This window comes from Topomyia yanbarensis, chromosome 3, assembly GCF_030247195.1.
Source record: "Topomyia yanbarensis strain Yona2022 chromosome 3, ASM3024719v1, whole genome shotgun sequence".
In the NCBI taxonomy this organism is placed as follows: Eukaryota; Metazoa; Arthropoda; class Insecta; order Diptera; family Culicidae; genus Topomyia; species Topomyia yanbarensis.
In genome coordinates, this window is record NC_080672.1 from 146,611,877 (window position 1) to 146,633,645 (window position 21,769).

At 43.8% G+C, this 21,769-nt stretch overlaps 6 protein-coding genes across 6 annotated transcripts; 2 read left to right on the forward strand and 4 right to left on the reverse strand.

Moving 5' to 3' along the window:
• The first annotated feature begins 39 nt into the window (after positions 1 to 39).
• LOC131691750 (histone H3-like) lies at positions 40 to 450 on the forward strand. The gene has a single exon (XM_058978379.1). The coding sequence runs from the start codon at positions 40 to 42 to the stop codon at positions 448 to 450; it is 411 nt and encodes a 136-aa protein (XP_058834362.1).
• A 508-nt stretch (positions 451 to 958) lies between these two features.
• Positions 959 to 1,363, reverse strand: LOC131687274 (histone H2A-like). The gene has a single exon (XM_058971349.1). The coding sequence runs from the start codon at positions 1,343 to 1,345 to the stop codon at positions 959 to 961; it is 387 nt and encodes a 128-aa protein (XP_058827332.1). The 5' UTR covers positions 1,346 to 1,363.
• A 5,613-nt stretch (positions 1,364 to 6,976) lies between these two features.
• LOC131687275 (histone H1A, sperm-like) lies at positions 6,977 to 7,838 on the reverse strand. The gene is made up of 2 exons (XM_058971351.1): positions 7,305 to 7,838; positions 6,977 to 7,078 (listed from the first exon to the last, which is right to left on the reverse strand). Exons 1-2 carry the CDS (start codon positions 7,836 to 7,838, stop codon positions 6,977 to 6,979), a joined length of 636 nt encoding a protein of 211 aa, XP_058827334.1.
• A 1,959-nt stretch (positions 7,839 to 9,797) lies between these two features.
• On the reverse strand, positions 9,798 to 10,198 carry LOC131687276 (histone H4-like). Its single transcript, XM_058971352.1, has 2 exons — positions 10,154 to 10,198; positions 9,798 to 10,112 (listed from the first exon to the last, which is right to left on the reverse strand). The coding sequence occupies exons 1-2, from the start codon at positions 10,196 to 10,198 to the stop codon at positions 9,798 to 9,800; spliced, it is 360 nt and encodes a 119-aa protein (XP_058827335.1).
• A 5,075-nt stretch (positions 10,199 to 15,273) lies between these two features.
• Positions 15,274 to 15,684, forward strand: LOC131692006 (histone H3). The gene has a single exon (XM_058978830.1). It carries the CDS (start codon positions 15,274 to 15,276, stop codon positions 15,682 to 15,684), a length of 411 nt encoding a protein of 136 aa, XP_058834813.1.
• A 516-nt stretch (positions 15,685 to 16,200) lies between these two features.
• Positions 16,201 to 16,593, reverse strand: LOC131687277 (histone H2A-like). The gene has a single exon (XM_058971353.1). It carries the CDS (start codon positions 16,585 to 16,587, stop codon positions 16,201 to 16,203), a length of 387 nt encoding a protein of 128 aa, XP_058827336.1. The 5' UTR covers positions 16,588 to 16,593.
• Positions 16,594 to 21,769: the final 5,176 nt, after the last annotated feature.

The window sequence follows — 21,769 nt, forward strand, 5'->3', positions numbered from 1 at the left end:
ACCACAGTGGTAGCAGTAGTAGAGCAGCATTTTCGCGCCATGGCCCGTACGAAACAGACCGCCCGCAAGTCCACCGGTGGGAAAGCTCCCCGCAAACAGTTGGCAACGAAGGCTGCCCGTAAAAGTGCCCCAGCTACGGGTGGCGTTAAGAAGCCCCATCGCTACAGACCAGGAACTGTCGCGCTGCGAGAAATTCGTCGCTATCGGAAGTCGACAGAGCTACTAATCCGCAAGCTGCCCTTCCAGCGTCTGGTTCGTGAGATCGCGCAGGACTTCAAAACCGATCTGCGCTTCCAGAGCTCAGCCGTCATGGCCCTTCAAGAAGCCAGCGAGGCTTACCTGGTGGGTTTGTTCGAGGATACCAATCTGTGCGCTATCCATGCCAAGCGAGTGACCATCATGCCGAAAGACATCCAACTGGCTCGCCGGATCCGTGGGGAGCGGGCCTAAATGTGGTGTGTGCCCACCCCCCAGAACGAAACAGCAACAAACGGTCCTTTTCAGGACCAACCAATCATATTTTACTAAGAATTATTAGCAGAAATTTTCCGTTTCCCTCCAAAAATGCTCAGGCAGGTGGCTGTGTGTGTGTGTTAGAAAGCACGCGGATGGGGAGATTTTTTGCCAGCACCGCCACCTCGTACCGATCGACAGTCGTAGCGTGTGAAAAACAAGACCCATTGAGGGAAAATTTGCGCGGCCGATTTGTGATTTAGCACCAAATCGATGGGTGAACTTTTGAAAGATTGAGTGCGGGTTAAATGAAATCGTCAATGCCACATGATATGAAGGGAAACTATTATTAAGTGTCTGACGTGCATAGCAAAGAAACTTGTGCAATGCTCACAGATTTCTGTACGTTGATGATTATCGAAGTGAAAATCAAATTAACTCTTTTTATCAGAAGAAAATAGTCGCCCTGAAAAGGGCGGTTTTTACGGCTAGAAAGGAGCGGGATTTAAGTTGCTGCGGAGGCCCTCTTTTCAGTCTTCTTCGGCAGCAGTACGGCCTGTATGTTAGGCAACACGCCACCCTGAGCAATGGTCACACCGGAGAGCAGTTTGTTCAGCTCTTCGTCATTTCGAATGGCCAGCTGCAGATGACGGGGGATGATTCTGGTCTTTTTGTTATCGCGAGCAGCGTTTCCTGCCAGCTCCAGTACTTCGGCGGCAAGATATTCCATCACAGCTGCCAAGTAGACGGGTGCTCCGGCACCGACACGTTCAGCATAATTTCCCTTCCTCAGCAGACGGTGAATTCGGCCAACAGGGAACTGGAGACCGGCACGAACTGAGCGGGATTTTGGCTTTCCCTTCACTTTTCCTCCTTTACCGCGTGCAGACATTGTTGTAGGTTTATCGCTGTGCGTGTGTAGTCACGTAGACAATACGAGTAACACTGATGCCACTCGCGCACACAGCACCCCTTGTTATGCATTCGCTTCATTGCACATCGTTCGCCAAAGGGGCGGAGTAGCGAACGAACGAAACGCGCTAAACACAAAAAAGGACGAACCTTCGTCTCGCTACACGATCGTATATAAGCGATATGTAGTGATTTTTGCTACCATCACCACCCACCATCACCAGAAGTTCCGTTTGTAACGCGAGCAGATTAAGACGTGTATTTAATAGTTGGAAAGTGGTAAAGTTGAAAAGTCGTACAGTTGGATCGGCCTCATGGGCAAGCGCAAAAAGAAAATACCGGGTGCTAGCCCCAATTCGGCTAATGTCACAGCTAGCACGCCAGAGCAATTACCAAAGAAGCAGTGCAATTTTGATGACGTTGAGTCCGTTCTATCGAAAAATCGGTTCAGCATCCTCAGTGAGGAAACGGCCAACAATATTAGTGACCTGAACGGGTTCGGGGATACAGATGCAGGCATACAAAAACCCGCAGCACCCCGCCGAGAGAAACTTCCACCAATTGTTGTACAGTCAATTCGGTTGGACAAATTATCGGAAATCATCAGTTCGATGAAAATCGTTGCAGAGTATCAGCTGACCAGGACAGGGATCAAGGTGATGACCCAGTCGCGCGAGAGTTACGACAGAATTAGAGGCTATCTGAACAAACATAATGCAGAGTATTTCACCCACGACGTAGTATCTGAAAAACCATTCAAGGTGATTGTCCGAGGTCTACCAAACATGAAGACGGATTACATAAAATCAGAGCTGGAGGAGCGGTACAAGCTGAAACCGATTGAAGTGTATGCAATAACCAGAAAGCCGGATGATAAAAAAACTTACAGAGATAGTTTATACCTTATCCACTTCAAGAAAGGCACTGTTACTCTCGGGGCGCTGAAGGCAGTGCGCTCATTGTTCAACATCATCGTTTCATGGGAAGCGTATAGAGGAACATGGAATGACGTCACGCAGTGCATGAGGTGTTTACACTTTGGTCATGGATCTAGGAACTGCCGCATGAAGGTACGATGCAATGTGTGCGCTCAACAACACGAAACAAAAAGCTGCCCAGTCGCAGACGTTGCTGCCTACAAATGTGGAAATTGCCTTAAAAATCATCGAGCTACTGATCGTGCGTGCCCAAAACGCGAGGAATACAAACGTATCCGTAAGGAGGCTTCAAGTAAAAATCAACCAGGACGAAGGCCAACTAAAGGGCCGATGCTGACACCGGAAAACTTCCCGCCCCTCCCTTTGCAGGGAAACCAACACAACGGTCGTGTTCAGAATTGGAACACTCATCAACCGCCCGGTCCCTCCCCCCAGCAACAACAACAAGAGCCCGCAGTCTGGCCCTCTACGAGCAATCGCAACGAAACAGAAGCAGGAAATGCACCAATGTTCACCGCTGAGGAATTGCTACCAATTTTCAGCACGATGTGGACTAAAATGAATCAGTGTCGCACGCGAGCGGACCAAATCCTTTGTCTTGGTGAATTTCTAATTAAATATGGACATTAGTGAATTCAAGATTCTCCTTTGGAATGCCCACGCTGTTAAAAACAAAGCCGTGGAACTACTTGACCTGACGGTAAGAGAAGAAGTGCAAATAATCGTCATCACAGAAACATACCTGAAGCCCGGTGACAATTTCAGTCTCCCGGGATATACTGTAACAAGGCTCGATCGGACACACTCAAAGGGAGGAGGTGTAGCCATCGCAATCAAACAACCAATCAAATTCACGACGCAGCCACACTATCGAACATCCACAATCGAAGCATTGGGAATCGAAATAGACACCACAAATGGACCACTCCTAATTATTGCTGCCTACTGCCCCCGGCAGTGTTACGAAGGACAAGGTAAAGCGCAACAATTCAAGAACGACCTGGTGAAACTGACGCGGCACAAGAAAAAATTCATCGTAGCAGGCGACATAAACGCGAAGCATGAAGCATGGGGAAACCATCGCCGAAACAAGAACGGTAATCTACTTTTCGACGAGTTACAATTGGGATACTTCTCGGTTCAGGCTCCAAACGAACCAACGTATACATCGCCGGCTGGTGCCCCGGCTATCATCGATATTTTCCTCTCAAACGTTACGGTCTGTACACCATCAACAATCAACGAGTTGAGCTCCGATCACCTACCAGTCATACTGCGGGTTGGTGGTGAAGCAGCAGTTCGACAGCGTCGAGAACGGAAGGACTACCATCGTGTAAACTGGGTGGAATTCCAGCGAAGAGTCGACGCCAGAATCGACAGCGAAGCCCAGCTAGAGTCCATCGAAGACATCGACCTTGCGGTGGCAAATCTTCAAAATGCCATTGCGACCGCCGAAGAAGAATGCGTCCCTAAGGTAGCTATCGTAAGTAAACAACTCCAACTCGATCCTGAAACGAAAAGTATCATCCGAGCTAGAAATGTGTTTAGGCGACAGTTCCAGCGTACTGGAGACTTGTCAAAAAGGTCAGCAGCTAATTACCTAACCAGTTTAATAGCCTTTCATGTCCAGGAACTCAAAAATTCTAACTTCAGGCAGGAACTTAGCAAAATGAACCCCTACTCAAGGCCATTTTGGAAGGTGGCAAAAGTGCTTAAAAGTAAACCACAACAAATTCCACCTCTCAAGTGCAATGATAGCCTCCTTGTAGCTCCCTTGGAAAAAGCAAATGCAATAGCAACACAATTGTCCCAAGCTCATCTGTTAGGTAGCAACATAATTAGCCCCATGGAACAAGCAGTTGCAGACACCTTGTCCATCCTGAATAATACCCCATGCTATGTTCCTGAAAACAGAAAAATCACAACTGAACAAGTAGTGTCAGCGCTCAAAGGTTCCAGAAACATGAAGGCACCCGGTTTCGATGCAATTTTTAACCTTGTCCTCAAGAAGCTTAGTATATCTTCCCTTGCCCACATAGCAAAAATTTTCAACAAGTGTCTTGACCTTAATTACTTCCCGTCCTGCTGGAAACTGGCCAAAATTGTCCCAATCTTGAAGCCGGGTAAAGACCCCACAAGCCCGAAGAGCTACAGACCCATTAGCCTGTTGTCCGCTCTAAGTAAGCTGTTTGAGAGGCTAATACTCGACCGTATCCAGACCCACGTGCTAAATAACAACATCATCCCCCCAGAACAGTTCGGTTTCCGTAAAGGACACTCGACATGTCATCAACTATATAGAGTAACGAAGATGATTAAGAGGAACAAAGCTGTTGCTAAGTCCACCGTCATGGCTCTTCTCGATGTAGAGAAAGCCTTGACAATGTGTGGCACGAAGGACTGATCTTTAAACTCTACAGATACAATTTCCCAAATTATCTGATAAAAATGGTACAAAGTTACTTGAAGGATAGAAAATTTCGAGTGTCCCTAGGCGGAGTCCTCTCAGAAAGTCTCCTCATACCTGCTGGCGTCCCTCAGGGCAGTTTATTGGGTCCCATAATGTACAGCATTTACACATCTGATGTTCCCCGACTTCCGGATGGTTGCTACCTGTCTCTCTTTGCTGACGACTCAGCAATAATGGTCAAAGGAAGATCGACCAAAACTACTACTAAAAAGCTGCAGGAATGCCTAAACTCGTTCCAGGAATATGCGTCTACGTGGAAAATCAAGCTGAATGCGAGCAAAACACAAGTGATCATTTTCCCATATAATCGCTCCCAACGATTGGTTCCCAATGAAAGCTGTAAAATTGTCATGGGGGGTTCTACGATAGAATGGTCCCTTGAAGTTGTATATCTGGGACTCACGATAGACCAGAAACTGCTCTTCCGTTCCCACTTGGAAAAAGTAAAAACAAAATGCAGCAAAATTGTTGGAGCACTATTCCCCCTAATCAATAGAAACTCTCGAATGTGTTTGAAAAATAAAATGGCAATATACACGCAAATCATTTCCCCTGTTATTTGCTATGCGATGCCAATCTGGCAAACAGTAGCAGGATCTTACAAAAGGATCCTACAAGCGTTTCAAAACAAAACGCTACGAATTATATTAGATTTGCCATATAACTCAAGAACCAATGAACTGTACAACCTCTCGGGTGTCCAGACCATAGAACAACAAATTACAAATTCTTGTAACAAATTCCAACAAAAATGTTTGCAATCAGAACACGAAACAATAAATACACTCTTCGAGTAGATAGGTTTAGTTTTAAGTTAGTTAGTAAGTAGTTTTAAGGAACATAAAAATCAACATTTGCTCTAAAGCAAAACACACTAGAAAGAATAAAAAGAACAAATTAAACGAAATCATAAATTAGAAAAACGAAGATGAAAAGTTGACAACTGAATCACTTGATATGTAAATCATACACAAATGTAAAATTGAAGAAAATAAATTATAATTGAAGTTAAAAAAAAAAAAAAAAAGTTTTTGCTACCAATCAGTCAGCGCAGTTCGCATCGAGAGCGTTAACAGCAGCACCACCACGTCGTTACTATGGCACCGAAAGCCAGCGGAAAGGCTGTGAAAAAATCCGGCGGCGGCGGTGGCAAGGCACAGAAAAACATCGCCACAAAAGCAGGAGGAGGAGAGAAGAAGAAGCGAAAGCAACGGCGCAAGGAAAGCTACGCTATCTACATCTACAAGGTGCTGAAGCAGGTCCATCCGGACACCGGTGTCTCGTCGAAGGCGATGAGCATCATGAATAGCTTCGTGAACGACATCTTCGAGCGTATTGCTAACGAAGCATCTCGTCTGGCCCATTACAACCGACGGTCGACGATCACCTCCCGCGAGGTACAGACCGCCGTTCGTTTGCTGTTACCAGGAGAGCTGGCGAAACATGCCGTATCGGAAGGTACCAAGGCCGTTACCAAGTATACCAGCTCGAAGTAAATCGTCGCCCGCCCCGCCGCCGGATGCCGCACACCCCATCGTCATCGGCCCTTTTCAGGGCCACCAAAACACGTTCTGGTAAAGAGTTGAATTGAAATGTGTACACATAGTTTATATAAACATTAGTTGTTGTTGTTTGTTTGTTTCATTAGAGCAAAAACGTCGTTGTCATTTTTGTTTCTCTGTCCATTTTTCAAATCATCACCAAATCAATTGCTGTAGTTTGTGGAAGTAGTCTTTCCCCTTACCGCTAGTTGATTGTTTTTGCACGTGCCGCCATAGACGGAAAACGGTCTTTTTGTCGTCTATTCTATTCAGTTTAAAACAGCCCATTATATGACCCCCAGCGTGTGAAAATTCTGCCGCAAAAAGAACACACTTCTGGATCATACTTGTTAATACAATAAACTTCCCAGTCTTCAAACTTTTGATCTTCGTTGAACCCGTACCCAACACAATTTGTAATCTCAAAGTTGATCGATCAATACAATACGTTCGTCAATTTAGGCTAAACAAAATCGGTAATTATCGTTCGTTCGTTTGTTTATTGTGCGAGCCAATTTTTCTCTGTTTTATTATAGCCAAAATAAGCGCGTTGTTTGCTAATCAGAGTAATATTATACTTGCTCTGTTTGTTTGTTAAGGCAACAGAAAACCACGGCCTACTATTAATTTACCTGTACGTGTATCTGAGCAAGAAACCGCGCCTATTTACTATAGTGATTTGTGTAATCAAGCCTAACGACTGATTTATCTCGCCAATCGGCGGGCCAGTTGAATGCGGGTGTGAACGCGCGCTGCTGCTCAAGCTAGAAAACTCATGGGGGGAACGGAGCATCAATCAATTCTTTACAATTTTGTTAGTCCTGAAAAGGACTGTTGTTTTGGGGGGACGCGCACGTTGTCGGGAATTTACTTCCTGCCGGCGGTGACCTTCTTCGGGGCGGTGGCGGCCTTCTTTGGCTTAGGTCCCTTCGGCTTGTTCGCTGCAGCCTTCGATGGTTTGGTGGCTTTCTGTTTAGTGGCAGCCGTTACCGCCTTTGCAGGGGCAGCAGCTTTCGCTTTCTTCGTAGCCGATTTCTTAGCGGCCGGGATCGCCGCCTTTGGCTTGCTGGTCTTCTCACCACCACCAGCCGGCGGATTTTTCTTCTCCCCGGATTTAGTAGCCGATTTCTTCGGTGGTTTCTTATCGCCAGCCGGTTTCTTTGCTTCGACCGTCACCTTAAACGATCCGGAAGCACCGGTACCCTTGGTCTGGGTGATGTTTCCCTTCTCGACACCCGTTTTCAAAGCCTTCCGGATAAACGGAGCCAGCCGGGCGACGTCACACATGTAGTTGGCGGCGATGTACTTTTTGATCGCCTGCAGTGATGATCCGCTCCGTTCCTTCAGGGTCCGGATGGCAGCCAGAACCATCTCACTCACTGGTGGATGGGTTGAAGATTTTTTCGGTTTCTTGGCGTCACTCTTGCTAGCCTTGGCCGCCTGCTTCGGTGGTGCTTTGGCAGCTGGCGGAGAGGCGACGACGGCAGGGGCCGTAGCAGCAACGTCGATAGCAGTTTCAGCCATTGCGCGTTCGTTTGGTTATCTTCCACACACAGTTGTAGACGACGAGTTGATGGATGCACGATGATGCAAGTCTGCGAATATGATAACCGGGGGTCCGGTGTCTGTTGTTTAGGATCGTATTCATCGGCTCTGTTTGGGAACGCGTAGATGACGGTTGAAAGTTACTATTCGATCGGTGCCGGTAAAATTTTACGGACTGTTGTTTTAAATCAACCAAAATCGAATTACTGCTTGTGAAAAGTACACTGGAAGTTTGCATTCAATTTACTGCACTGTCCGCACCGTCCAAACTAACACCCGCTGAACATTCTGTTTTAAGCGTATGGCCGAATATTATCAAATCATGTATCCGACTATGGCGGCACGTGCAAACTGAATTGTGGAAAATAGGTTAATTTGAACCTTCTAGCAATTGGAAAACCTTTTCGGTGCTATCCAATCGAAAGAAAACTTCTCTCTATATAAAATTATTTCATTTTTGTACATATTTGCTCGAGCGGAAGTGCTCGTAATTTGGCGACCTGCGGAAAACGTTTCGGTCGGCTGGTCCTTTGCTGAAAACTTTCGTTATTAAAATTACTAACACAAAAAGTTAACGGGTGGCAACACAAATTTTGGATTTTTTTTCTCAACCTGTCAAAAAAAAAAAGACAAACGATTTGATTGAAATTAAAAGATACGTTCTCCATTGTTGGCCAAAAATTAGTGAACATTTCAAACCGATCCGTAATTGGATGCTGTTCGGCGAAGCTTCCGTTTGATGGCGGAACAGGCGCGTAGTACGGCGTCTAGGTCAACTTTGCTAATGCATTTCGTGATCTTCTACCAATCAACTGTTTGCAATTCGTGGCTCTCAAAACAAAAAACTCCCGAAGAAATCTGCGATTGGGCGACACTGAAGCAAATTGTGAAGCGGGTTGTGCTTTTTAGGGTACAAATGGGTATTCGGGAACGATTGTGTTTTTTTTTTGCTTTTTTTTGCGAGGGAAGTAACTTGCTTCGTACAAAACAAAATATTTACCCAAAATAATTTTTATCAACCGGCAAGCGGCATTGAGATTGCAGCGTCGAAAGGTGTTGTAAACAGTCGACGGCGCAACGTTTTCCCCTTTGAAATATTGTACCGTGCACTTTTCGCCGAGATTCTTGTGTTGCTCGTAGAACCGTACAACGCGCTCGCGAAATGCTTTCTTGTTTCGACGGCAGAGACAGACAGAGAGAAATACCTCGAAAAAAATCCAACATTTTAGTTGCGGATTTTGATTTTAGTGCTCTAATCATCAGTGTTATTTCGAATTGCTTTGGCTAACTCAAAATTCTATTATTTAGGATGTACTGATCAACTCGCTACATCGTTGTGTACATGGCTGTGAGCTGATAAACCGCACGCGTCGACCATCACACCCAGGCGCTTCAGCGCACGCATCGATGGGAACGATTGTCCCCCGACACAGATCACAAGCTGGACTTTTTTACGGTTGCTCAATCTCTCTCTCTCTCTCTTCCTGTGTGTGTGTGTGTTGTAATTGCTTCCCGATTGATACAGTACTAACTCACCAGCCATCAACTTTACTTTTATCATTCAGACCAGTTAAAGGTACGCAAATTCATAGGTAGACAGGTAGGTGAAAGCGTGGTAAGCTAAAACGCGCGCGCTCGAAAAAAAGAGTCGGTCGGCGGTTCGTTGCTATCGAGAAACGAGCCGTTTTGTCCCATGATACGCAAGCTCAGGAGAAAGAAAAAGGAAATGCATATATGAAAAAAGGGAAACCCAGCGACTGAGCGCGTTGTAGTGTTACGACGGTCTCTCGCATATCCATCAAAATCGCACATTAAACAGTACGCCCCTGCAACGTGGATGAAAATTATGAAGGATACATTTCAAACTAATTCTTTTTTCTAAACATTTGGTGGCCCTGAAAAGGGCCTTTTGTGTTGTCGTGAACGTCGTGGTAGGGCTTAACCACCAAAACCGTACAATGTGCGTCCCTGGCGTTTAAGCGCATAGACGACATCCATCGCAGTGACGGTCTTCCGTTTGGCATGTTCAGTGTACGTCACAGCGTCCCGGATAACGTTTTCCAGAAAAATCTTCAGCACACCACGGGTTTCCTCGTATATCAAACCGGAGATTCGCTTCACTCCTCCACGTCGAGCCAGACGACGAATGGCGGGTTTGGTGATGCCCTGGATATTGTCACGAAGCACCTTGCGGTGCCGCTTAGCGCCTCCCTTGCCGAGCCCTTTGCCTCCTTTGCCACGGCCAGTCATCTTCTTGGTTGTAGGTAATAACTTAGTAGGCTAGCGCAGCACACCTGCAGCAGCGAGATTCCAATACCGAATGTTGCAATTCGGCCCATTGAGTAGCGCTTTTATACTGATGCACACACATTCTCAGTCGCCGCCGCCTAGGTAGATTACCATTTTGCTATCTATATGCTTACTCGTGATGTGTTGGTTTGAAGGGGAAATAGCGCGAACACGAAGTTCACTGTTGCCACTGTTTTAGTAGCTTGGGATTGCCGAAATCTGCTTTATCCGGACTAATGCTGACATGGTAGCATTTTTCCTGGAAAACGATTGCCCGGAAATTGATTCTCCTGAAAAAGAAAGAAAGAACAAGTAAATCAAAAATAGCAGACTCTACAAACGGTTTTTTTTCTTCTTTTTTTGTCGTGACTAACGACTTACCTTTCAATATAGGGGCCCCTTTTCAAAATTTCGGAAGAAAAATGATGTAAGATTTTGAACGCTTATATCTTTTGTTGTACTGAATGGATTTAATCAATTTCTTCGGCATTTTGTCGAAAATATTTGTACCAATGTTGTATTAAATTTTGGAATATGTAGGACATTCATTATCAACGGAAACATAGTGTTTTGAATAATCTTTCGAAAACGACTAGGAAAAGTGAAAATTTTCAGCCCATCCCGCACACAGCCGTCAATATTGTGCAGCAACCGAACAATAAAATAATGAAAAGTTTATATATAGGTCCACTACATGTTTGTTCCTATGATTATTCGTATTGGGTTGCTTGACGAGAGCAGTTGGCGGGGGAAAGCCGGCATATTAGTTTTGGTTATGCCATTAGAAGCCGGACGGAAAGGAAAGGCCCATGCACGCCATGAGAACGAGCGAGACAGCGATAGTAGTGAATATTAGCGAAAGCGTTACGTACAATTTGAACCTTAATAACTTATCTTCTACTAAACGGATTGCCAATCTTGTTTCATAAATCGGAAGGAAAACGTTCAACGCTTGCTACCGATACGTTGTTTGCTATATAAAATTTGTTTAAATAGTTCAAAAACTACTTTAAATGAGAATCAACATTAATGATAAAACCTATAAATAGGGGTGTCGCAGCTTTTCTCAAAGCCAGACGTGTGTAAGACGCAGTGCATAACAGACGTGCGTGGTCGTGAGAAGCTGCATCGGACGACCAATCAAATTGGCTACCACCGGAGAGAGGAAAAACGGTGGTGGCGGTGAGAAGGCCAAAAAGCCAAAGGCTAAGAAACGCAGTCACTGAAAAGGCGGTAGTAACTGCCACTAAAAATGCTACCAAAACATCGAAGGCTGCAAAGCGTACTCATTCGGTGTGAGCTACGAAAGGGGAAAGATCGTATGGATGTACGCAGTAAAAACAATCGTCGGCAAGGTTTGAATTGTTTCAAAAGATTCCCGTCTTGTATCAACATAGTTATCTACAAACCGTCCTTATTAGGACGAATGCAAAATGGAAAAAGAATTTAATTAGAAAGTTTCTTTTATTAACCAGTATTAAGTTTGCGCTTGGTAATTCTGTACTTTTACCAGTGAATCATGAGAAAATGTTTTTCTAATCTACAAATCCGAAGGTTTTTGCAAATCCTTCCAAGAAAATCAGTGAATGTGGCAACTCTGCCACTAAGCGAAAGCTACACCAAAACGAATGATGAAAATATTTTCATTTATCGAACAAAAGGACGGCCTTCCATCTGCATTGTAAAGTCTATAAATAGGAACACCATGATGAAAACTGTGCTCATTCGGTGTGAGCTGCGAAAGGGGAAAGATGTATGTACGCAGTAAAAACAATCGTCGGCAAGGTTTGAATTGTTTTAAAAGATTCCCGTCTTGTATCAACATAGACAAACCGTCCTTATTAGGACGAATGCAAAATGGAAAAAGAATTTAATTAGAAAGTTTCTTTTATTAACCAGTATTAAGTTTGCGCTTGGTAATTCTGTACTTTTACCAGTGAATCATGAGAAAATGTTTTTCTAATCTACAAATCCGAAGGTTTTTGCAAATCCTTCCAAGAAAATCAGTGAATGTGGCAACTCTGCCACTAAGCGAAAGCTACACCAAAACGAATGATGAAAATATTTTCATTTATCGAACAAAAGGACGGCCTTCCATCTGCATTGTAAAGTCTATAAATAGGAACACCATGATGAAAACTGTGCTCATTCGGTGTGAGCTGCGAAAGGGGAAAGATGTATGTACGCAGTAAAAACAATCGTCGGCAAGGTTTGAATTGTTTTAAAAGATTCCCGTCTTGTATCAACATAGACAAACCGGCCTTATCAGGACGAAGGCAAAATGGAAAAAGAATTTAATTAGAAAGTTTCTTTTATTAACTAGTATTAAGTTTGCGCTTGGTAATTCTGTACTTTTACCAGTGAATCATGAGAAAATGTTTTTCTAATCTACAAACTCGAAGGTTTTTGCAAATCCTTCCAAGAAAATCAGTGAATGTGGCAACTCTGCTACTAAGCGAAAGCTACACCAAAACGAATGATGAAAATATTTTCATTTATCGAACAAAAGGACGGCCTTCCATCTGCATTGTAAAGTCTATAAATAGGAACACCATGATGAAAACTGTGCTCATTCGGTGTGAGCTGCGAAAGGGGAAAGATGTATGTACGCAGTAAAAACAATCGTCGGCAAGGTTTGAATTGTTTTAAAAGATTCCCGTCTTGTATCAACATAGACAAACCGTCCTTATCAGGACGAAGGCAAAATGGAAAAAGAATTTAATTAGAAAGTTTCTTTTATTAACTAGTATTAAGTTTGCGCTTGGTAATTCTGTACTTTTACCAGTGAATCATGAGAAAATGTTTTTCTAATCTACAAACTCGAAGGTTTTTGCAAATCCTTCCAAGAAAATCAGTGAATGTGGCAACTCTGCTACTAAGCGAAAGCTACACCAAAACGAATGATGAAAATATTTTCATTTATCGAACAAAAGGACGGCCTTCCATCTGCATTGTAAAGTCTATAAATAGGAACACCATGATGAAAACTGTGCTCATTCGGTGTGAGCTGCGAAAGGGGAAAGATGTATGTACGCAGTAAAAACAATCGTCGGCAAGGTTTGAATTGTTTTAAAAGATTCCCGTCTTGTATCAACATAGACAAACCGGCCTTATCAGGACGAAGGCAAAATGGAAAAAGAATTTAATTAGAAAGTTTCTTTTATTAACTAGTATTAAGTTTGCGCTTGGTAATTCTGTACTTTTACCTGTGAATCGTAAGAAAATGTTTTTCTAATCTACAAACCCGAAGGTTTTTGCAAATCCTTCCAAGAAAATCAGTGAATGTGGCAACTCTGCCACTAAGCGAAAGCTACACCAAAACGAATGATGAAAATATTTTCATTTATCGAACAAAAGGACGGCCTTCCATCTGCATTGTAAAGTCTATAAATAGGAACACCTTGATGCGAAGCGTACTCATTCGGAGTGAGCTGCGAAAGGGGAAAGATGTATGTACGCAGTAAAAACAATCGTCGGTAAGGTTTTAATTGTTTTAAAAGATTCCCGTCTTGTATCAACATAGTTATCTACAAACCGTCCTTATTAGGACGAATGTAAAATGGAAAAAGAATTTAATTAGAAAGTTTCTTTTATTAACTAGTATTAAGTTTGCGCTTGAGAATTTTGTACTTTTACCAGTGAATCATAAGAAAATGTTTTTCTAATCTGCAAACTCGAAGGTTTTTGCAAATCCTTTCAAGAAAATCAGTGAATGTCGCAACTCTGCCACTAAGCGAAAGCTACACCAAAACGAATGATGAAAAGATGGGTTGGTGATGTATATGACATAACAGGGGTGTCGTGACCACACTTCGAAGTTATTTCAAATCTTGCAAAGCATAAATTGACATAATTTCAATGATTGTTCCTTTATGAATGAAATGACAAATTTTCAGGTCAACGCGGCAATAACTTTGCAATTTATAGAACAATTTTATATTTTTAGTTATCATATATTAACTATCATCTCTTCCAAACAACTTAACCCTCTGCTGCCAACCCCGTGGTTTTGCAGGGTTAAGGAGAATCATTGTAAAATGTCCAATACATGATTTTATGTTGTTACCTCCACTAAAACCACTTCAGAACACTCCCACCTGTCATACATGCACATTGTCTGCTTGTTGAAATCATTATATGAAATTATTGACCTGTATTCAATGCGGAGAACTCGGTAATAAAATTGTTTTGCTGAATATACTAACGAACGGGATCCCCAGGAAAATTTCGCTGAGCCCGGTGAATCGAACTTAATGCGTAAAATTTAGCCATTTGAAAGAGATACAAGCAGAATTTTAAGAATATGATCATCGCGGTTATGTCCCGGACATTACCCGCTCCTAGTTTTTTGCTAAGTGTGTTCATTTCTGTACGAAAAAGATTCCGATGGTTGTTTCGAGAGATTTTAACATTGATATTTCAAAGCAAGAAAATTGTTCATTTCATGAATGAATGTCTCAACCAGCTTAGAATCCAGCGCATCCCCTATCAACGCAGACGCCAACAATAAAGGTTCTTTTCAAAACCACCATAATTATTATAAAGAATAACTTGAAACATTCCCACATATTTCATTGAGTATCATTCGATTTGAATTACAAGTCAAACGAGTAGTCACGACACTCCGGTTATGTCCTAGACATTACCCACCCATCTTTTAATTATAAAGATTTTCTATACATCCGTCTACATGGTACGTTACATTGGCTTCTTTGGTACTTAAATATCGATATCTGATACTGATCTATGATGGAACAAATTGTTACTGTTGGACAAACTATTTCTGTTTGATATTCTTCTACTGTTGGAATTTTATTGATTTCTAGGCGATTTTTTGCTCATACATAGTTTTTCTTTTTAGGAATGTTTTTTTTGCAAATCTGATGAAAAGCTGAAAAATTCAAGTCTGGCAACACTGGCTCCGGAATGGAAATGGTGGGGGAAGTATAGTAGCCGAATCGAACCGTATACAGAACGAAAAGGCACATGGCACGTACACGAGCGAGACAGGCGATAGTAGTGTTTATTCGCGACTATAAAAAAAATCGGTCGGTCTGTTTTGGTCATCATTCGTCGTTTGAACAGCACCACAGTGGTAGCAGTAGTAGAGCAGCATTTTCGCGCCATGGCCCGTACGAAACAGACCGCCCGCAAGTCCACCGGTGGGAAAGCTCCCCGCAAACAGTTGGCAACGAAGGCTGCCCGTAAAAGTGCCCCAGCTACGGGTGGCGTTAAGAAGCCCCATCGCTACAGACCAGGAACTGTCGCGCTGCGAGAAATTCGTCGCTATCAGAAGTCGACAGAGCTACTAATCCGCAAGCTGCCCTTCCAGCGTCTGGTTCGTGAGATCGCGCAGGACTTCAAAACCGATCTGCGCTTCCAGAGCTCAGCCGTCATGGCCCTTCAAGAAGCCAGCGAGGCTTACCTGGTGGGTTTGTTCGAGGATACCAATCTGTGCGCTATCCATGCCAAGCGAGTGACCATCATGCCGAAAGACATCCAACTGGCTCGCCGGATCCGTGGGGAGCGGGCCTAAATGTGGTGTGTGCCCACCCCCCAGAACGAAACAGCAACAAACGGTCCTTTTCAGGACCAACCAATCATATTTTACTAAGAATTATTAGCAGAAATTTTCCGTTTCCCTCCAAAAATGCTCAGGCACCTGCATGGCTGTGTGTGTGCGTGTGTTAGAAAGCACGCGGATGGGGAGATTTTTTGCCAGCACCGCCACCTCGTACCGATCGACAGTCGTAGCGTGTGAAAAACAAGACCCATTGAGGGAAAATTTGCGCGGCCGATTTGTGATTTAGCACCAAATCGATGGGTGAACTTTTGAGAGATTGAGTGCGGGTTAAATGAAATCGTCAATGCCACATGATATGAAGGGAAACTATTATTAAGTGTCTGACGTGCATAGCAAAGAAACTTGTGCAATGCTCACAGATTTCTGTACGTTGATGATTATCGGAGTGAAAATCAAATTAACTCTTTTTATCAGAAGAAAATAGTCGCCCTGAAAAGGGCGGTTTTTTCGGCTAGAAAGGAGCGGGATTTAGGTTGCTGCGGAGGCCCTCTTTTCAGTCTTCTTCGGTAGCAGAACGGCCTGTATGTTAGGCAACACGCCACCCTGGGCAATGGTCACGCCGGAGAGCAGTTTGTTTAGCTCTTCGTCATTTCGAATGGCCAGCTGCAGATGACGGGGGATGATTCTGGTCTTTTTGTTATCGCGGGCAGCGTTTCCTGCCAGCTCCAGTACTTCGGCGGCAAGATATTCCATTACAGCTGCCAAGTATACTGGTGCTCCGGCACCGACACGTTCAGCATAATTTCCCTTCCTCAGCAGACGGTGAATTCGGCCAACAGGGAACTGGAGACCGGCACGAACTGAGCGGGATTTTGGCTTTCCCTTCGCTTTTCCTCCTTTACCGCGTGCAGACATTGTCGTAGGTTTATGCGTGTGTAGTCACGTAGACAATACGAGTAACACTGATGCCACTCGCGCACACAGCACCCCTTGTTATGCATTCGCTTCATTGCACATCGTTCGCCAAAGGGGCGGAGTAGCGAACGAACGAAACGCGCTAAACACAAAAAAGGACGAACCTTCGTCTCGCTACACGATCGTATATAAGCGATATGTAGTGATTTTTGCTACCAAGACCATTCTCGTTTTTGCATCGGAAGAGTTAAGACGTGATTGTTTTTGGTCTTACGGTTAGTTTTCGCGAAGTGATGTCTAAACGCAAACGGCGTTCGGGTGGCTCGAAGGCGAGCCCGAAATCGAACCCAAAACGGAAAAACGCAATGAGCAGCCCTCAAGTGCCTGGAAATTCGGGCAGCAAACCGGTTGGTGAAATGATGTCAGTGCATTCAGCACAAACGAATCGTATTAGTGTTATCAGCAGTCGTGCCCAAACTGCAACGAACGTGAGCGATTTGGACGGCTTTGGTGGTCCAATGGAGGATCAGCAAGAGGCAGAAATTGCAGTGAAATTGCCGCCGCTGGTGGTAAAATCGATCCCGCTCGCCGCGCTGAAAAAGCAGCTGGCGGAAATTGGTGTAAAAGCAGAGTACAAACTAAGTGGCGTCGGTATAAAAACAGTTGTACATACAAAAAGTGACTATCAGAATGCCCGGAATTATCTAAATAGAGTTGGTGCAGAATATTTTTCACATGATTTTGCATCGGAAAAACCATTCAAAGCAGTAGTGCGCGGTCTTCCATTTATGGCAATCAGTGAAATTGAACTTGAACTAAAAGAACGGTACAAATTGCAGCCGCTGGGCGTCTTTCGCATGGCGCGAAAAGAAAAGAAAATGGCGTATCGTGATTGCTTGTATCTTGTGCATTTTCAAAAGGGTACAGTATCGCTAAATGCATTGAAAGCTGTGCGTTCACTGTCGAGTATGGTGGTTCGCTGGGAGGCCTACCGAGGCACAAATCGTGATATCACTCAGTGCATGTGCTGTTTAAATTTCGGACACGGCACACGTAATTGCCACATTAAACCGCGGTGTAATTATTGTGCACAAGCTCACCTTACTACGGAGTGTCCGATTGAGGGTGCAGTGGCTTTTAAGTGTGTTCACTGTGGGAAGGGGCACCGCTCGACCGATAAACAGTGCAGTAAGCGTGAAGAATATAAAAGCATACGTAAAGATGCATCGCAAAAACACCAGCCGGGCCGAAAACCGAACAAAGAAGTGATTTTTAGTGAAAGTGATTTCCCATCGTTACTGCCAAGTCAACGTAAGAATGGAGTACCAGCATCGCAGGCACAGTGGCAGCAGCAGCCACAGCAGCTACGCCAGCAAGCGGAGAAATATCAGCAGCAGCATTCATCGTCAATTTCAAAGCAGCAACCGGCATCTGTTCGGCAAGCGTGGCAGCCGACGTCGGCCGAAGTGGTAGCTTCGTCATCGCCAAACATATTCCTGCCTCAGGTGAGTCCCAATCAATGTTCCCCTCAATTGGACCAACAACTTCCGCCCAAATTTACTGCCGCACAATTAATGCCTATATTTGTGAAAATGTGTGAAAAATTGCAACAATGCCAAAATAGGCAGGAACAAATTTGCGTACTGGGACAGTTTGTGATTCAATATGCTTGTTAATCCTCTGCAATTGATTCTTTGGAACGCCCGCGGATTACTGCGGAAACGAATTGAACTTGGTGAATTTCTGGATCGGCAAGGAATAGACATTGCCGTTCTAACCGAAACAAATCTGAAACCCGGGATAAATTTTAGCATCCCAGGATTTTCTACTGTGCGCATGGATCGAACCCACTCGGGCGGAGGTGGTGTAGCTTTGATCATAAAAAATAATATCAAATATATAATCCAACCACATTACCAAACATCAATTATCGAGACTGTTGGTGTTGAATTGGAAGGCGATATGGGAAAGTTTCTCGTGATAGCTGCATATTGCCCATTCCAGTGTTATGAAACCAATGGGAATGCAAGGAAGTTTAAAAATGACCTCCAAAAATTGTCGAGATCCCGGAAAAAATTCATAATAGCTGGTGACTTTAACGCTAGACACGAAACATGGAAAAATCACCGTAGAAATCAAAATGGTCGCCTTCTTTTCGAAGACTCTCTGACTGGACACTATACAATTCATGCCCCCGACGAACCAACTTTTCTATCTCCAGCTGGAATCTCGTCAACACTGGACATTTTCTTGTCAAACATGAATGAGATTTCCCACCCAAACACAATACAGGACTTAAGCTCTGATCACTTTCCGGTTTCACTTCAAATTGGTGAGAACATACGAGTAAGGGAACGAATTATTAGAAAGGATTATCATAATGTAAACTGGGTTGAGTTTCAACGCCGGGTGGATCGTGAACTAATTGATGATATTGCTTTAAATTCAACGGAAGACATCGACCTAGCCATTGAAAATTTTCAGCTGGCATTGACGCAGGCGGAAGCTCAGTGCGTTAGAAATATTCCAGTGACTGGTAAAATTCTGCAGATCGACACAATGACCAAGGCCATTATCAGGCAACGCAACAAAGTAAGACGCCAGTTTCAACGGACAGGAGATTTGGCCAAAAAATATGTGGCAGGAGGACTATCGAAAATAATTGCTGAAAGGATAGAACAAATTAAAAATAACAATTTCAGCAACGAGCTGCGTAAACTTGATCCATACTCGCGCCCGTTCTGGAAAGTCTCCAAAATCTTGAAGTCCAAACCGCAACAAATTCCACCGTTGAAATCAAATAACATTACCATGATTACACCAGTGGAAAAGGCTAATGCTATTGGGGAGCATATCCTTAGCTCACACAATCTAGGCAATTCGATGGTTAGCCCCATGGAACAAGCTGTTCGAGAAACAATCCTCACTTTGCAAGCTACGCCATGCTATGTTCCCACTAATAGGAAAATTACTAGCGAACAGGTAACATCTGCACTGAAAATTTGCAAGAATATGAAGGCACCTGGTTTCGACGCGATACTAAATCTCATGCTGAAAAAGCTCAGTACCAACGCCCATGCCTGTATAGCACGAATACTGAACAGATGTTTGGATCTTCACTACTTTCCATCGGCATGGAAAACAGCGAAAGTTGTGCCGATACTGAAGCCTGGTAAGGACCCCACCAGCCCTTCTAGCTATCGCCCCATCAGCTTACTGTCGTCCTTCAGTAAATTGTTCGAAAGGTTAATCTTGGATAGAGTTCTACAGCACATTGAGATGAACAACATTCTGCTTCCGGAACAATTCGGTTTTCGTAAAGGCCACTCGACAACGCAACAGCTTCAAAGGGTTACGAATACCATCGATAGAAACAAAGCAGTATCCAAATCCACAGCCATGGCGTTACTGGACGTGGAGAAAGCATTTGATAATGTTTGGCACGACGCTCTAGTATTCAAAATGTACCGGTACAATTTTCCCAACTATGTGATCAAGATAGTCCAAAACTACCTAAAAAATAGAAAATTCCATGTTTCAATCCTCAACACTCAGTCTGATGCATTTGATATCCCTGCTGGAGTTCCACAGGGCAGCCTACTCGGCCCTATACTATATAGTCTCTACACCTCTGACTTCCCCCGATTGCCTGAAGGATGCCAACTGTGTCTTTTCGCCGACGATACTGCTGTCCTATGTAAGGGCCGTAAAACGCGACAGCTAACGAAGAAACTCCAGGATTGCCTCGCCACTATTACAACGTACATGGACACATGGAAAATAAAAATAAATGCGGCTAAAACACAAGCAATACTGTTCCCATTGAGTCTCTCCCCCAAGCACATTCCACCTGCGGACTGTAAAATAAAAGTAAATGGCACTCAAATTGAATGGTCCAATGAGGTAGTGTACTTGGGACTCACGTTCGACAAAAAGATGCTCTTCAGTTCCCACATCGAAAAGACCAGGAATAAATGCAGCCTATTAGTGAAGAAATTATATCCTCTGATTAAAAGAAAATCAACACTAAACATTAAAAACAAAATAGCCGTGTATAAACAAATCATTCTGCCCACAATGTGTTATGCCATGCCAATATGGCAAAGGTGTGCAAATACTCATAAAAACAAGCTGCAGGTTCAACAAAACAAATGTATAAAAATGATTCTGGATCTTCCATGGCATACGAGCACTACAACAATTCACGAGCTAGCAGAAATAAAAACTATAGGAGAAAGTATCAACGCTATACGAAGCAAATTTATAGAAAAGTGTTCCACTTCGGAATTCCCACTAATTAACAGTTTGTTTAATATTTAGGTTAAGTTAGTATAAGTAGTCTTAAGTTAAATAACATAACTGCAAAAGTTGACCCACTACCATATCGAAAGAAAAAATTTAAAAATGTATATACACAATCAAAACGAAGATGAAAAGCAAAGCTGTATCACTTACTATGTAAAACATACAGAAATGTAAACCGAAATTAACCAATAAAACTTTAATTGTCAAAAAAAAAAAAAATTGTCATTTTTGCTACCAATCAGTCAGCGCAGTTCGCATCGAGAGCGTTAACAGCAGCACAACCACGTCGTTACTATGGCACCGAAAGCCAGCGGAAAGGCTGTGAAAAAATCCGGCGGCGGCGGTGGCAAGGCACAGAAGAACATCGCCACAAAAGCAGGAGGAGGAGAGAAGAAGAAGCGAAAGCAACGCCGCAAGGAAAGCTACGCTATCTACATCTACAAGGTGCTGAAGCAGGTCCATCCGGACACCGGTGTCTCGTCGAAGGCGATGAGCATCATGAATAGCTTCGTGAACGACATCTTCGAGCGTATTGCTAACGAAGCATCTCGTCTGGCCCATTACAACCGACGGTCGACGATCACCTCCCGCGAGGTACAGACCGCCGTTCGTTTGCTGTTACCGGGCGAGCTGGCCAAACATGCCGTATCGGAAGGTACCAAGGCCGTTACCAAGTATACCAGCTCGAAGTAAATCGTCGCCCGCCCCGCCGCCGGATGTCACACACCATCGTCATCGGCCCTTTTCAGGGCCACCAAAACACGTTCTGGTAAAGAGTTGAATTGAAATGTACACATAGTTTATATAAACATTAGTTGTTGTTGTTTGTTTGTTTCATTAGAGCTGAAAAGGTTGTCATTTTTTTCTCTGTCCATTT